General features: G+C 50.5%; 1 protein-coding gene across 2 annotated transcripts in view; it reads left to right on the top strand.

Moving 5' to 3' along the window:
- Positions 1 to 1,516: 1,516 nt before the first annotated feature.
- Positions 1,517 to 15,668, top strand: part of MAN1C1 (mannosidase alpha class 1C member 1) — a 40,297-nt gene continuing 26,145 nt past the window's right edge. For both annotated transcript variants that reach the window (XM_065744541.1, XM_065744542.1), the window contains exons 1-2: positions 1,517 to 2,079; positions 14,625 to 14,721. In XM_065744541.1, coding sequence (XP_065600613.1) covers positions 1,555 to 2,079; positions 14,625 to 14,721 — 622 coding nt within the window. In that variant the 5' untranslated portion in view covers positions 1,517 to 1,554. The remainder of the gene's footprint in view (positions 2,080 to 14,624; positions 14,722 to 15,668) is intronic.

Raw genomic sequence — 15,668 nt, 5'->3', positions numbered from 1 at the left:
GCAGCCCCTCAGGCACCGAGCCCGCTTCCCCGCACGCGTTCCCTCAGCCCATACCTGAGGTACCTCAGCACCCCCCGCCACACGCGACACGCAAAGGGCTGAAAGACCACGCTCCCGCCCCCACCTCGAGCCTGGCGACTGTGGTAAACAAGCGGGCGGGCCTCCCGGCTTTCCTGACGTTCCGAAGAACCAATGGGTGAAGCCCAGCTCCACCCGTTAACCAATAACAAGCGAAGGCGGGGCGAGGAGGTGGGCGGGGCTAACGTCACGGCGGGCAGGATCCGGGCTGCTGATTGGCTGCCTCCCGAATGGCCGTCGGGCTGGCGCGGTGACCGAGGGCGCGGGCGGGAGGAGGGGCGGGGCTGCGGGAGCTGTCGCAGTGAGCGGCGGTGGAGGCGTGCGGTGCGGTGCGGGTTGCGTGGCCCGGCCCAGCCCAGTCCAGCGCAGCCGGTCTCCTCGGCAGGGACGGGGCGAGAAAAGTCCCCCGAGCCGCTCGATGCGGTCCGATCCTTCCTGAGCGATGGGTGGGCAGGAGAGCGGAGCTGTCCCTGTGAGCGGCGGGCAGGCGCTGCTCTGTGCCTCCTCCTGATGTAACGGCGGCCGTCGGCGCTGACAGCAGCGGGGCTCCGCTCGCTGTCGGGCTCGGATCTGTCGGTGGGGTGAGTTAGCGGGGCTGGGAGCGGCGTGCCCCGGGGGAAACGCGGTGATGCGGGGCTTTACGGCGCGTTTCGGAAGCGCTCCTGCTTGCTTTCGTGGTCTGAAAGTTAAGCTCTTCTCGTAGAGCCGAGGGGATGCGCGTAACAGCGAGGCAGAGATTGGAGAGAGGGGGCAATGATGCGCTGGGACCTATCTGACCATAACAAAATCCGTAGGTTTTGCCTCGAGACGCTCAGCCCGCGGCCGCGTTACGTCCATCCCGGAGCGAAAGCCGTTTCTGGAAAGCTGCTGAGGACGGGGACGTGCTGAGCTCTGCCCGCCCTGCATCGCCGCTGCCCCGGAGCTCCCTGCCCCTCTCGGGCCGCCAGAGGTGGAGGATCGGACGGCTGATGGGAAGCCCGGAGGGAGAGAGCGAAAGCGAAGCGGTGCGGCTGAAGGGTGGGGGAGCAGCCGGGGGGGCTGCATCTCCTCCGTGGAAATAACGCGCTCTTACGTTCCTCTCCCCCCTCCTCCCCACCCCTCTCATCCATTCTCCCCGCAGAAATGCCGCAGCATGAACCCACCGCCTAAAGAGACGGGATCGCTCCTTCCCGGCACCTCTCCGTGAGCCGAGCCTGGAAAGCCGCCGTCCGACGCCCGTCCCGGGATGCTCTCCCCGCCGCCTTCATGCCGGGAGGGGGGACCCTGAGCCGCCGCCCCGCGAACCCCACGGGCACGGACACCGCCCCGCCGGACCCGGGGAAGCGGCGGAGCCCCGCGGTGCATCGCGCCCCGCACCCACCCACGTGCGGCCCCGTGAAGGCGTCCGCGGCTCCGCATCCCTGAGCCCTTCGCTGCTGCTGCGGTGGTGGTGGTGGTGCTGGAGGGTCCCACCCGTCGGCCGCGATCCGCCGCCCCATGGTGCTGCCGCGGAAGCTGCCGGGGATGCCGGGCTGGCCGGCGGCGTTGGGGCTGCGGCTGCCGCAGAAGTTCCTTTTCCTGCTCTTCCTATCCGGCCTGCTCACGCTGTGTTTCGGGGCCCTTTTCCTCCTGCCTGATTCTTCTCGCTTCAAGCGCCTCTTCCTGCCCCGCCGGGCCACCTCTTCATCCTCCTCCTCATCATCCACGCGGGACACCGAGCTGCCCCGCAGCCCTCCCGCCGCCGCCGAGCCCCGCCACGCCAGCCCCGCCGCCCCGCGCCGCCTGCGGGAGAAGCTCCGCTCTCGCAATGCCGTCCCAGCGGCACACACGGCCCCGGCATCCCGCCCGCAGGGCCCCGATGGAGAACGCCCGGCTGAGGTCGGTACCGGGGCTCCCCGCAAGTCACGAGCTCCGTTCCACTTTGACTACGAGCGGTTCCGACAAAGCCTTCGGCACCCGGTGCGGGGCGGGCGGCCCGACCAGGACCCCGACACCCGCGCCAGAAAGATGAAGATCAAAGAGGTGAGGACCGCATGAACCGCTCTCCTCGCAGCCTCGTTACCCCAGCACTGCCCTCACCTCAGAGCCCTCCGTGCTGACTCCTACCCCCGGTCCCCCCTGCCGTGGGCTGGCACCCCCACATCCTTGCTCCCCCTCCTTCTCTTTGCTCAGGATTTCTTCTGCTGCTCCCTGCTCACGGCCCTGCCCTTCTCGCTCATCTCCGTGCAGCCCCGTCCTTCTAATCATCCCTCATCAGCCTCGTGCACCTCTCATTTCCTTGCAGTTCCCAAACGAGTCCCCGTTGCCCTCCCTTCTCCACCCAGGGATGATATCAGGAGTTAGGGGAGGGAGAGCATCTCTGCCCGTGGGCTGCTCCCGTGGTGTGTTGGCAGGTGCAGTGTTTGCCTGCATGTGCTCACCTCTCTTTTTTAGGGTAGTGTAACAGCGGGGGCTGGAAAGCCCTAAATTTGGGCAAAAGGGAAATTTCGGTTTTAGTGTTATTCAGGGAAAAAAAAAAAAAAAGAAGCACGCTTGTGTGGTTGTTGAAGAGGTTCCCACCCGGGATATGGTGTTTTGAAAACGTGGAAGCTGGTAGGAGATGATGGAGCTGTGCCCGACAGTGGGGGATGTACAGATGGATGCGCCTTTGTGGTCTCGGAGTGAAGGTTTTACTGGGAGGAGAGCTCCTTGAGAGCAGCCCTGTGGAGAAGGACGTGGGGGTTCTGGTGGAGAAAAGCTGGACGTGAGCCAGCAGTGCGTGCTTACAGCCCTGAAGGCTGACAGTGCCCTGGGCTGCATCAGCACAGTGGTGGCTATGGGGGGTTGTGAGGGGGGGTTATCCCCTCTGCTCTGCCCTCTCGAGGCCCCATCTGCAGTACTGTGCCCAGATCTGGGCCCCCAGCACAGGAGGGATGTGGAGCTGTTGGAGCGGGTCCAGAGGATGCCAGGAAGATGATCAGAGGGCTGGAGCACCTCTGCTGTGAGGAAGGGCTGAGGGAGTTGGGCTTGTTTAGCTTGGAGAAGAGGAGGCTGCAGGGAGACCTCGCTGCGACCTTCCAGTACTGGCAGGGAGCCTGCAAGCAGGAGGGGGACTGACTTTTTACACAGTCTGACAATGACAGGACAAGTGGGAATGGCTTTAAACTGAAAGAGGGGAGATTTTGGTTAGATGTTAGGAAGAAATTCTTTACTCAGAGGGCAGCGAGGCACTGGCACTGCTGCCCAGAGCTGTGGGTGCCCCATCCCAGAAAGCACTCAAGGCCAGGTTGGATGGGATCTAGGGCAGCCTAAGCTGGTGTGGTGCGCCCAGCCCATAGCAGGGATTGGAATTAGATGATCTTTAAGGTCCTCTCCAACCTCAGACATTCCACAGTTTGATAAGGCTTGAGGCTGGCGGTCCTGCAAGCTGTTCTGTGGTGCAGCTGGAGTTGTCCTCAGGGTGCTGCGGTCCTGGTGTTCATTCAGACCCCGACGAGGCTGGTGCCGTCGTCAGCAGGGTTACGTGGGTGTGATGGAGGGGAGAGCTTGGCCCAGTGCCCACAGTTGGTGCGTAAAAGCCTGGCAGCCTTACAGACATTGCACTGCAATCCGTGACCCAGTTAACCAAGAACTATAGATTCCGTTTTTGTCACCACTGTGGGGGGGGAGGAGGAAAAAAAAGGAAGTGATAATGCATGCTTGTTTTTGTTTTCTCTTTCCTCCCTAGATTCCTTACCGATATCCAATTCCAGCACTCCCATTCTGGCTTGAGATGAACAGGCATAATGACAGTGAATTGTGAGGCTACTGAAAACTTCCATCAGGTTATTGTAGCCCATTGAACTGGAGAGTATGGCCATGCACGTGTGTGATTAAGATTAAAAACTCAGTGATAAAAGGTATTCTGATAGTGTTTCTTCAGGAGGAAATGAAATGTGATGATGTAGCTTTGGATGCAGGAAATACACAGGAAGTGTTTTCAAATTGCTGGAAGAGCAGTTCTGTGTTGGAGGGGCAGAGTAATTTACAGCAAAAAAAATACAGTCTCCAGAACATGTTATGAATCAAACTCGTGGACGGGGACAACGCTGTGATGCAAGGAGAAGCCCTGGGAATTCATCAGTTCTGTAGCAAAGGAGGGGTTTGGTCCCTTTTCCCACTTGGTGAGACCCAAGGAAACAACCTCAGGTTGCGTCAGGGGAGGTTTGATTTGGGTGTCAGGAAGGATTTATTCTCAAAATGGGAGCTTGGGTGTTGGGACAGGCTGCCCGGGGAGGTGTTGGAGTCCACCAAAGAGGTGTATGGCCGTGGGGTGGCTCAGCAGACCTGGTAGCATTGGGTGATGGTTGGACTTGATGGTCTTAAGGGTCGTTTCCAGCCAAGATAATTGTGTGATTCAACCATTTCCTCCTCACCACCCCACATCTAAACTTCTTGGTGCTCTACCAGAGAGGCGGATGTGGCAGTACAGTTGAGGCTATGTGTAAATTGCCAACTTGTGTTACTGCTAGATTTTATTCTGCTTGAATTGAGTTCAGGTTGAGTCTGAACGGGGGGTACGTATCCTCTTTGACTCTGCGCTTTCAGTGCTGTGTTTTAATAGTGGTACAGCATGGAGAGGAAGTAGATTAGTAAGTTTAAATGAGGTGTTAAAGCCTGTTAGGAGAAAGTACTGCAATTAGCTGAGCTGACACATGCATGCAAGTGTTCTCGTTTGCACTGGAGGGTAACTTAGCAGAGTGGTAGGCTTCTTAGATTCAATTTGTCTTCTTAAAGACAAGTCTAGCATCAATAAGCAGTTGTTTTCCTGAGAAGGAAAATGAGAGCACCTGTATTGCATAGAGTGTTTTCTGCAAAGGGTCTTTGGTCACCTGGAGGATTGCCTGGGAGATGCAGCTGTGTGTTACTATGGGCAGTGGACACTTGCAGAAAACTTCAGTAGAAGCGAGTGTCCATCTCCCCACGTTAGAGGCTGGGACATTTTGAAGAGGTCTTTGATTATTCACCTCTTGATCTGACATCTGAAAATGTATTAGTTCTGTAATCAGTCGTGCACGGCTTCAGAGGGAATAGCACGTCATACGTGTCAATAGCACGTGCCAAAAACCAGCTACTAACTGGTATTCAAAAGACAACAACAACAACGGGCTGTTTGTAGTCAGAAAGTGACTGCAAAAATGCCACAGTGGGATTCCATATTTATTCACTCTCAACAATTTTCAGATCAAATTGCTTCAGTGGAAAGTCAGAATGATTTCCCCTCCAACTGCTGCTACTGCAAACTCAGCCTCAGATCTGGGAAAATCATACTGTGTGGTTTCTGCCTTTCGCATCATAACAAGTAATAAAGGTTTTGCTGTTGGAGCTGAGCTGACAGTTTTGCTGATGATGGATGAAGCAGAACAGACTGCTTCCTGCAGTCGTGCTCCTGTGCGCCTCATAGGTGAGGAAGCAGTGGGGAGAGAGAACAGCATTGCTGTAAAGTATTTTTATACCAACCCTGTTAATACCATCTAGTGCTTATGAGCAACCACTGCAACCAGCTGGACCAGAAGGTGTCCGTGGATGAAGTGGAACAAGCTGGCTTTCTTCCAGTCACAAAGATGGAGGAAAAAAATGTGAGCAGTGAGGTAGATTCAATGGTTCTTTTACTCTGCAGGTACAAAAGGAAAGTTTCTTTGCCTGGTGTCAGAGAAGGCCTAGCACTTGCACCTCACGGTGTCCTTTGTCCCTTTTGAATTGGAGGATATGTCAAATTCAGTCAGTTTTTCCACTCCTGCACTGGAGTAGTGCTCTAGGGTTTGACACGTGCCTTCATTTCCTCCAGGATTGCTAATACTGAATCCTGTTTGTTTTACACAGCAGTTCTTTTTCATCCTGGCTTTGCTTCTCGTCTCCACCTGTGTTTCCCTCCCGTTGCTGTCTGCTGTCCTCTTTTAACGCAGCCCTGAAGGTGTATTTGCTTTTGATAATCAGATCCCAGAGGAGAGAAGGCTGTCAGAGCCCGTGTACGCAGTTATTCTGCATCACTGCAGATTAGCAGGCACACACTAAGGTGGATCAGTCTTTTAAAGGCAAATATCTTGACAGTTTGTCACTGGAGGTAATTGACAAAAATAGAAACGTTCTCAGGACTTGGATTTTGGTGGAGAACCATTTGCTGTTGCTTTGCTGACTTCCCATGGTTCTGACAGTCCTGACGAGCACTCCCTTCTTCTTCTCCATGGAGGAGGGCAGTGCATCGCTGTCAGGTGCTCTTTCAGCTGTTGTGTTTTTCTGGTTGCTTATTAGTGTGTAGAGGAAAGCAGCAGAGAGTAATTGGTGGAAGAGATTCAGAAATCCTACAGCATTTGTTGCCCCATCAGCACATGCATACTTGCATGGGATGCTGCTCTACAGTGAAGCTGTATGGCCAGTACCTCCCAGAGAGTATTTCCTCCCTAGGAGCATCTGCTTGCTGCAGGAGAGGTCAGTGACCTAACTCTCACAGATTTATGGAGCAAGATGGCTCTGAACAATCTGTGCTTGGAATTGGAGCCATAGTGGTGTCTGTGCAAGCTGTGCTTTAGAACAGGTTGCTTTCTCTAATTGCATTAATGTGATTTCTGGTGCTGTGTTGGCTTTCTTGAAGGCCTCACTCCGGTACTGGTGCCCCATTAGGGTTCCTCAGTCCTGAAATGTCATGGCTGTGTTTGGTTATCTTATCTATCAGATGTTTGTTCTGAGTGTTGTGAACCCTCCAACAACCAGGAAGTCGTTGCCTGCTGAGTTAATGATGGTTGTGTGACTGCTGTCTGAGACAGTGTTGGAATGATGCTGGGGACAAGTCCTGGTCCCTCTTGAGATGGGAGACTACATAAAAGTGAGTCCTCCTCATCCTGCCGGCAGAATTGTGACATCCACTCCACCAGCGCCGTTTCTATTAAAGATCCAGTCCTTGCAAGCTCATTTGTGTGATTTATTGTTGACTTAGGGTCTCTTGGAAGAGTTTATCAGCTTCTGGCTAATAAGCGTGCTGCTGTGGTTCAAGAATTTCTTCAGGTGCTTTTGTACAGGAGGCTATAGGATGGCTGCGACCGAGTTTCTTGTACGTTTTATTAGCTATTACCTATGATAAATCATTGAACTAATCTCTACTGACTGCTTAATGCTTGAGAATTGCTCTGTTCCTCTCTTCAGAAGTTCAAATCACAAGGAGCTCTTGTCAGGGGAAGAGGACAGCAACACTTCAATCTGTCCCTCTGAGCAAGGACTGCAAAGACAGATGGACAGCAGGTGAACAAGCAAGAGATGGTGAAACTGAGCTCCTCCTCCCAGTCTCTCCTGTTAAGCCATCCCACAGTGAGATAAAGTACCATGTGTGCCAGCAGCTCTGCGCTTCCCTCTTCCTCCTGTGCCAGTAGTTGGGCTGAGATGAAGACAGTCTTCAAACATGTTTCTTCAGCTCCCTGTGTCAGTTCTCACAATACACATTGTGTGCAGTGACACACGGTACCTCTTGCTTGCATTTACTCTTTGTTCTCCTTCAGCTCTCTCATCTGCTTATGGCTCTGTGCCTTTTGGGCTCCCGAGTCATCCACGTGTCAAGCAGTTCACAATTTGATGCTTCTGGGAGGGAGGATCAAATATTTGGTCCTGAGATGGAAGGAATGAAATATGTATTGAGCCACTAAGTGAACCTGTGACTGTACTAATTTCTTTTTCCCCATTGTAGAAGGAGTTCCTTCTTACAGAGTGTATCAAAGCTCCATAGCTGTAATTTGTGTTTCCAGATTGAAGGACATGGGAGGTTCAGTTATTTTAGGTTTATTTGGCTAAGACCATCCCTCAAGCTGTGTTGTAAATCAGTTCTGTTTATCACCTGGCTCCCTGTGCTGACTTCCACTTTTCACTCGTGTTCAAAAGTGTTTTGTTGTGTTCCAGGCTGAGAAATCTCCTCTTCCTGAGATAGAGTGTGCTTAATTGTTAGAGTGGACTTGACATTTACATGCGAAAGCACTTTGGAGATGTTTGCTTCAGCTGAACTAGAGCTCTGGGCTGCTGCCTTCAGAACCTTCTGGGGCACTGTGATTTTCACAACCATGCTTCATTGTGACCTTATGGATATTTTTGCTGTGGGCAAGGAAGGCTTTATTGACTGACTTCACTATGGCTCAGAGGCAGATTTATGCACAGATTGTGGCCCCTGTTCAATTATTCTGTTGACAATTATATTCCATACCAACAAAGCATGCCAGTTGTGGTCCCACATCCAAAGCTCAGGAGTACGAAGGCTTGTATTGTCTGTTCCTTTCAGAATTCATCTGTTTGACATCTGTCCCCCAGGCTGTCCAACAGACCCAATACCTTCTAGAGATTTTTTTTCCCTATTTGTTTATTGTTTTTCTAGAAGGAAAATTATAAAAAAAAGATCCCTGCCATTTTTTTTTCCTTGCAGTCTGCCCATTTTTGATTAGTTGTGGCAACGACATCTTTTAGAGCATCCCCTTGGGCTCCGGCTCTCCAGAAATGAGAATCTCTTTCAGATGGTGTCTTTAGGGAATGTGGAAATGGCTTGCCTTGTCGTAATGCATGTCTGGAAAAGCAATCTTGCTCAATGTTTGTGGTTCCACCCACCTTGCCCGTGAATGTGGGGGTACTTGGTGAGGAGCAGATGGATTCTGGCTCGGGTGTTCAGCTGCTCGTTGTACATAATCCATCTGGAATGTTGGTCACTTCTGAAGAGAATTTGTTGTCTTTGTGTGTAATTGGGATTTAGGAAGACTGTGTGTGCGTGAAGGGATGAACTTGAAATGAAGGAAGCCTTAAGGCAGCCTGTGGGTACAGCACAGAGCTGGGGGGCTCCTGCATGACCGGTACTGCAGGCGCAGAGCTCCAGAGGGGGACTTGGAGGTGGCATCTCTAGAAGTACAATTACTCATTGCTCAGGTCTTCCTCAAAGCATGCTGGAATGAAGTAGGGGTCACTAAGAAAAGCCATTACCAAACTGTCCAACCTAAAGTTGAAAGAGATTCGAGAAACCCAAGTAACAGCATCACACAAAGTGCGTTGCTCACTTTCAGGTTCTAGCTGCTTGCCTTTGTATGCCCCCCCCCCAGCAGCAGTGGTGGAAATAATCGTTGCGTGTTTGACAGGCATCTCCTGATCCGTGACTCTGTTAGCAAAATAAGCTTGTGAGGTGAAGCATCACGTTAGCCCGTAAAGGTAATGGTTTCTGACGTTGCAGTGGTGCTGGGTAAAACATTTGCTTGCTATGCCTCTTGTGCATGAAGGTCTGTATGCATTCCTGTGGATGTATGGCCCCTTTCCTCTTGGAAACAGCAGCACACGCAGTGAATCCTGAAGCTAGCATCATGGGAAAGCGTCGTGCAGCGTGGTGTAGCTCGTTGGTATGTTTTCACAACTGAAAATACCTTCTTTTCTGTATTCACAAAAATGGATGTCCTGCTTTCTGCTGTTACCTCAGTGTGTTCTGTTATCTTCTGCCTCTGAAAGCATTTTGTAGTGTTCCAGGTGCACACAGCTAAAGGGGTCAGTTCCTCTGGGTGCAAATTATACATCACAGAGTGCAATCTTATGCAACTTCTTTAAACATCCTGACAGCAAAAGCTTAGGGCCACAGGAATCTTTGTCACTTCTGTTTCTGCCTTTGCTGTTGCAGCATCAGCTTCGACTGTATTCTGGCATATCAGGTGCTTGATTTACTGTAGAAGCTTGGTGGAAGTAAGCTGGTGGTGTTGGAGGGGCCAAGAACACAAATAACTTTTATTTCTGACAGACTTTCTTGTTAAGCTTTGATTCTGAGAGGTGAAGAGGATGAGACTCGAGCTTTTCTCCTCTCCATTACAGCACCCTGTGCTTCGGTCCAGGCTTGCAAGTTTGTTTTCAAACCCGTTGCCATCCTCTTACAGCCCAGCATCTTGTTAACCAACTGTAACTGCAGAATCAGCTGCTCTTGCTGAGATGCTTCCCGATTTAGATGCAGCTGGATCCAGCTGGGTCTCAATGCCTGAGATAGTCCCATCCAATGATTATTATTTTTTTTCCCTCTTGACATGGTTAAATCTAGTTGCATTAAGAGTTTAATTAGGAGCTAGTTTGATTCTGTTTCTCTGTTCTCCCTCCCATTCAGCTCTCCTAGCAGGGGCTGTGCGTCAGGAAGAGACACTTGAGTTCTATTTCTGTCCTTGTCGCTGACAGTAACAGCATTGGGCTGCTCTGTGCTGTTCTCCCATTCCCCCAGTGCAAAGCAGCCTGCTGGCCTTGCCTTCCTCCCATCTGCAGAGAGGAGGGAATGCTTCCCTCTGCAGATCAGGGCTCTCCCTTGCTCAGCTGCCCCTCTTTCTGGAACAGCAAACAGAAGCTGAAACTTTGCTGCTGATTTTCCTCCTCAGTGCCTGGTGGCTGCGAGATGAGAGGTGATGTAGATGAACTTGATAAAGAATTCCTCTCTTGCTTCCAGTGGTGGCATTGGATTTCAGAGCAGTGCACTACGGTGGCTTGGGCAGCTGTGCAGCAGAGCAGGCTGCAGGTTGTGCTGATGCCATGCAGGTTCAAAAGCAACCTGCTAAGGCAAGGCTTCACCACCCAGCTCACCCAGGGATTGAATCACTCTGTTATATTTACTTCTAAATAAAGCAAATAATGTAGATTATCTGTTTGCCATCTAGCATGAAACAATTGGTGGATAAACATCTTGTCCCTCGGTGGAGAAGGGTTTGAGTGGTGTTGTAGAAGCTGTCAGGAGGAGCTGCAGCCCCTGGCTGCAGTTGTGTGCTCGGGATGGGGCTCTGGGTATGGAAACAGGAGGTTTTGCCTCGTGTTTAAGGAAAAGCTGGGTAGAATGATGGCAGCAGCAGCTGCCTGAGAGAAAGCTCAGCTTTGTTAAAGATGTGCAGATATATTCTAGCTGCCTTCTAATGTTCTGACATGGTTTTTTTATATGGGTATTTAAAACTCTGGAGTAATAGTCAAAAAGCAGCAGATAAAAGCAGTTCCTGGAGACTTTCAGGGCTGGGCTGGATGTGCTCTGAGCAACATAATGGGGCTGTGGATGTCCCAGCTCATGGCACGGGCTGGATGGCAGTTAAAGATCCCTTCCCACTCTAAGGATTCTATGAATAAATGCTGTACTGTTTCACTCTCTTGAAGTCAACCCTGAGTTCAACAAGTCAAGTTAGAAGAAAGCACCATCCACAATTCCCAGTAAGGATGGCTTATCCCCGTGTGTTCGGGCAGACTTCTGTCTGCAAAACTGCTGCTTGGTTGCTCTTTATCTCTGCCTGTTGCCATCTGTCAAATTAGTTTTTTAACCCAGCAGGAGAAGCTATTTGACATTGTATAGCAGGTGGGAAGATCTGGGCTTGAGCAGGGCTGGGGGGCAGCTGGCAGAGAGGCGAGAAGGAGATAGGAAGGAACAGGTCCTGGTTTTGGAGCTGATGTGGCAACTGATCTTCCTGCAGCTGCAGAGAAGGAATAAAAAGCTGCAAGAGAGTGGGTTTAGGCTGGATGCTGGGAAGAAACTTCTCTCTTTGAGGACGGTGCGATGCTGGAGGGGGTTGCCCAGGGGACTTGCTGATGCCCCATCTCTGGAAGTATTCAGGGCCAGGTTGGGTGGGGCACTGAATGGGCAAACTAATGGGAGGTGTCCCTGCCTGGAGCTGGGGGTTGGCACAAGGTCATCCTTGGAGGTCTCTTCCAACGCCATCCATTCTCCAGTTATTCTGGAAGTGTCTGCTATAAATCAGCTGAAAGCTGGGACTGCTGCCTGTTAGATGGCAGGCAGCATGCTGCTGAGAGCAGAATCTAAAATTACGGATCCTTCTCTGTGATTTTTGTGGTTCCGGTGCCATTTTTCACATCTCAAATGGCATAATGTTAATGCTGATGTGTGGTGATCTGTCATGATTAGAATGGCGTAAAATATGCCGTGTTTATGTGGATGTTTATGCAGTTTTCCATCTTGCACATCTCAGCTCCATCCCCTTCTGTTTCAGCTTGACAGGAGGAAAAAAATCCTGCAGAGTACATCTCAGTCCCCCATACAGCTTAGAAATGTGATGTCCCTGCTTCTAGAAATGTGATGGATCTCTTTAGTGGTTTGGAAGACGTACTCCTCAATTTGGACTGGAAAGACAACTGCAGAAAGCAGAAGGGGCAGAATGGCACAGATGCTTTTGGGCTTTTTAACTTTTCCAATTGCTGCTTCTGGATCCATCGCTAGCGAGATGAAAGCCGTGTCCTGGAAAATGAAAGCATCGTGTTGTGCATCTTGCCTCTCAAACACACAGGGTGAAAATGCTGTGAGCAAAGGAAAGCTGACAGCCCTTTAGTACGAGTAGGCAGCACATCCAGCTTCATCCGTCTCTGTGTGCCTGATCAGCAGTGCAGGGTGGAACAGGGCAGGAAGGTTTAAGGCACTGCAGCCCAGGGAACCATTTTATAGTGGGACTTTTTGTACTGTCCTGAAAAATGCAATTTGGGCTGCCTGTGTGCTCTGAGGAAGAATCTTCTGACCTTCTCAAATGGAGGGGTTAGAACCGGCGAGGGAAGGAAATAACTTCAAATTTCCTACTTGGCTTAAAATGATGCTGACTCAAAATTACAGTGTGAGATGTTGTATGCAGCAAAATAGTCGTTTCCACATCCTGTCCCTGTGCAGGAAGGGTGAGTCCTCCTCAGCTCGGATTTAGAAGAGAAATGACCCAAAGAAATTGCCCATCTATTTCCTATCTTGTGTGCAAGCAATGTCAGTCATTTCTATGGGGAAAAAAACCAACTTTCCTGCAGAAAGCTTCAGGCTGCAGCTGTGAGTCCGGGGCTCCTTACCAGATTTGTTCTGTTACAATGGTAAAGAAAGAAAACTCCCCATTTAGAATAGTGCTGCCACTGGAAAAAAACAAAACAAACAAGCAGAAAAACCCAACAACAACCAAATCTATAGGAAATGAAACGAGTGTCCCGAGGCAGATGCTTGGCATGCATTCTAGTGCATTTTACAGAGGGTTTCTTCCTTTCCCCCTCCATCATTACTTCTTTTCCTCAGGGCAGTGAACTTTACTGACTGATTCATCCCCTGTTCAGTGCTCGGAGCCCAGGCTGACTTGGTTTGTCCCACATTCCCTCTCCTGGCAGTGTGGGAGTCTGAATGTTATTCATCCCCGAGTTCATGTGAGCAGCTCGGTGGGATTCTGCTCTGGAAGCTTGAAAAGAAAACCTGGAGGTGGGTGTTGTGTGTGTGTGTGCTGATGAGGGCTGTGCCCGAGGCTGCTGCGTTGGGTTTGTAAAACACACAGCCAGAGAGAAGCACAAAAGCAAGAGCTGAAGTGACAATAGGGACCTCAGAGCAAAGTAACCTGTGTGTTCTGGTCCTGAAGTAAAGCAGCAGATGCTTTTGAGCTGCTAGGCAGGATCACTCCGAGGTTTGTTTTAAACTGTTGTGCCCTTGCATTTCCTGTTTGCTCGAAGGATTTTGGAAGTCTTTAACTTCACTGAGCGTTGCTGGAGAAGAGCATGGTTTTCTGAAGGTACCTTCTTCCCTTTGCTATCTGAATCAAAGGATACATGGGTCACTGTGATACTGGGGATGAACTCAGAGCCAGACTGTGTGTTATAAAAGGGAGCTTTATTTCAAGTACTGCTTAGAAGCTGACAAGTCCTGGTCTCTCCTAGCTGAAGAGAGGTTTAACTTTTCCATCAAACTGAAGCCAGAGGGGCAGGAGGAGAGGAAAAGCTGTGTTGGTGCGTGTGTTGGAACACACACAAACCTTGCAGTCCTCTGGGGAAGGTTTGTGTGCTGAGAGTGGGCAGGATGGTTCGTAGAGCCCAGAAGGAATTGCTTGGATTGGAAGGGGTCCTCAGAAAACACCCAGCTCATCTGGAGGCCTCTGGTAAGAAAGCACTTCTGAGTTTGGATAGGAAGATGCCCAAATGCCCTGGATATCCCCTTTCTTCCTTGTGAAGGTGTTCTGTTAATAGAAGGGAAGTTTCTCTGCAGTCCTTAAAGGCCATTTTTATTTTTATTTTTTGCTCACGTGGTGTCCCTCTTTGCCAAAGCTGTACGTGTTGCTGCTGTCAGGTGGGCAGGTGGTGGGTGGGTTTGGACTTCGATTGACTTTCGTTGTAAAGAAACGTGAAAACTCAGAAATGAGCATCTCTGTGTTCAGGTGCACGTCAGCTTCAGCCTTACATTTTTAGCCCATTTTAAGTACCATTCCCAAATATCAGTGCTCCTCCAGTAAGGTACTGGTAATCAGGTAATCAGTAAGGTACTGGTATCAGGGCTTGAGCTGCGTTTCCAGAGTTCCTGCTTGGTTTGCATGGGGTTGGGTAAAAGCAAGCTCTTGGTGTGTTTTAACACTGTGGTACTTCAGAAATGCACTGGGAGAGCTGGGTTGGAGACTGCTCAGCACAGTGCTGAATGCAGCCCCATTCATTCAGTGTTCCACACGGATTAAGGATGTTATAATTAACGAGCTGTCGGCTGCCAGCTCTAGCAGTGACTGGCAAAATATCATCCCTTCCCAGAACTGAAGTTCTGAAAAGTTTTCGTTCCGTTCAGTGCTATAATTCAGTTTTTATTTTTGCAGATGATGAAGTTTGCTTGGGATAACTACAAGCAGTACGCGCTTGGAAAAAATGAGCTGCGGCCGCTGACTAAGAACGGCCACATTGGCAACATGTTTGGTGAGTCCTGCATCCATTTCAGGGTAAACTTGTCTTGTTTTTAAGGTCACACAGCCACATCACTCCTTCCTCGGCGACGCCGTGAGGTGTCTGCAGCAGATTTGATCTTTCTTCTTCCATTTTTATGAAGCGATGCTCCTGGGAGTTCCTAGCCGTGCCTCCTTCCTATGAGCAGAGTGCTCTGTGTACAGATCCAGCACCAAACGCGTCCAGGAATGATGTTAAAACCAAGCTGTGTGTTTATTAATACATGAAGGCACTCCCAGCCTGACAATGCCACTGTTTGCTTAAGTTTATACACATCAGGACCTGACCAAACTGAGCGTTTCTTCTGTCACTGCTCCACTGCTGAGCAAGACGTGAATCCCATGAAATATTGAATGAGTGAATGAATATTTAAGGCTCTTTATGCCTTGTGGTTACTTGCATAATTCCACTCTTTAGCAAATGACTTTTTTTCTTTGTGAGCCACTTGCATAATTGCAGTGCTGTTCTCATTGCGATGTGACACTCTCCAGGTGTCCCAGGCCTTCTTTAAAGCAGGTTGTATGACATGCAGTGTCCTGTAGGAGCCTCTTAGCTTTGGGGAGCTCGAGATGTGTGTGAGAGTGGATGTTTGAAGGTGGAAATAATATCACATCTCCCCCATGGTGTTCATAACCTTGAAGAGCAGCAGTGCTGCTTGGATGGGGAGATCCCCAATGGAGACGGTGGAGGAAGGGCTGCCTTGCAGTTCAGCCACAGCTCTGGAAGAAGAAACCTGTGGGTTCTGCTTGTGGCACCGCTATCAAATCCTTCTGGTGCCACAGATGAGGCTTTTGTGTCTTTCGTTCCTGCAGAGCTACCAGAAGAGTTAATTACATCTGGTTGTGGTGTCTGTGAGTTGCATGGAGGCTGTGTTAACAGTCACTTTGGGGCCTGGAGAACGCAATTTGGGAAGTGTGCAT

This window comes from Cyrtonyx montezumae, unplaced genomic scaffold (assembly GCF_038088225.1).
Source record: "Cyrtonyx montezumae isolate F1298 unplaced genomic scaffold, pur_monq_1.0 scaffold_31, whole genome shotgun sequence".
NCBI classification, from domain to species: domain Eukaryota; kingdom Metazoa; phylum Chordata; class Aves; order Galliformes; family Odontophoridae; genus Cyrtonyx; species Cyrtonyx montezumae.
Note: the sequence above shows the minus strand (reverse complement) of the source record. Positions and strands in the feature narration are given on the sequence as shown.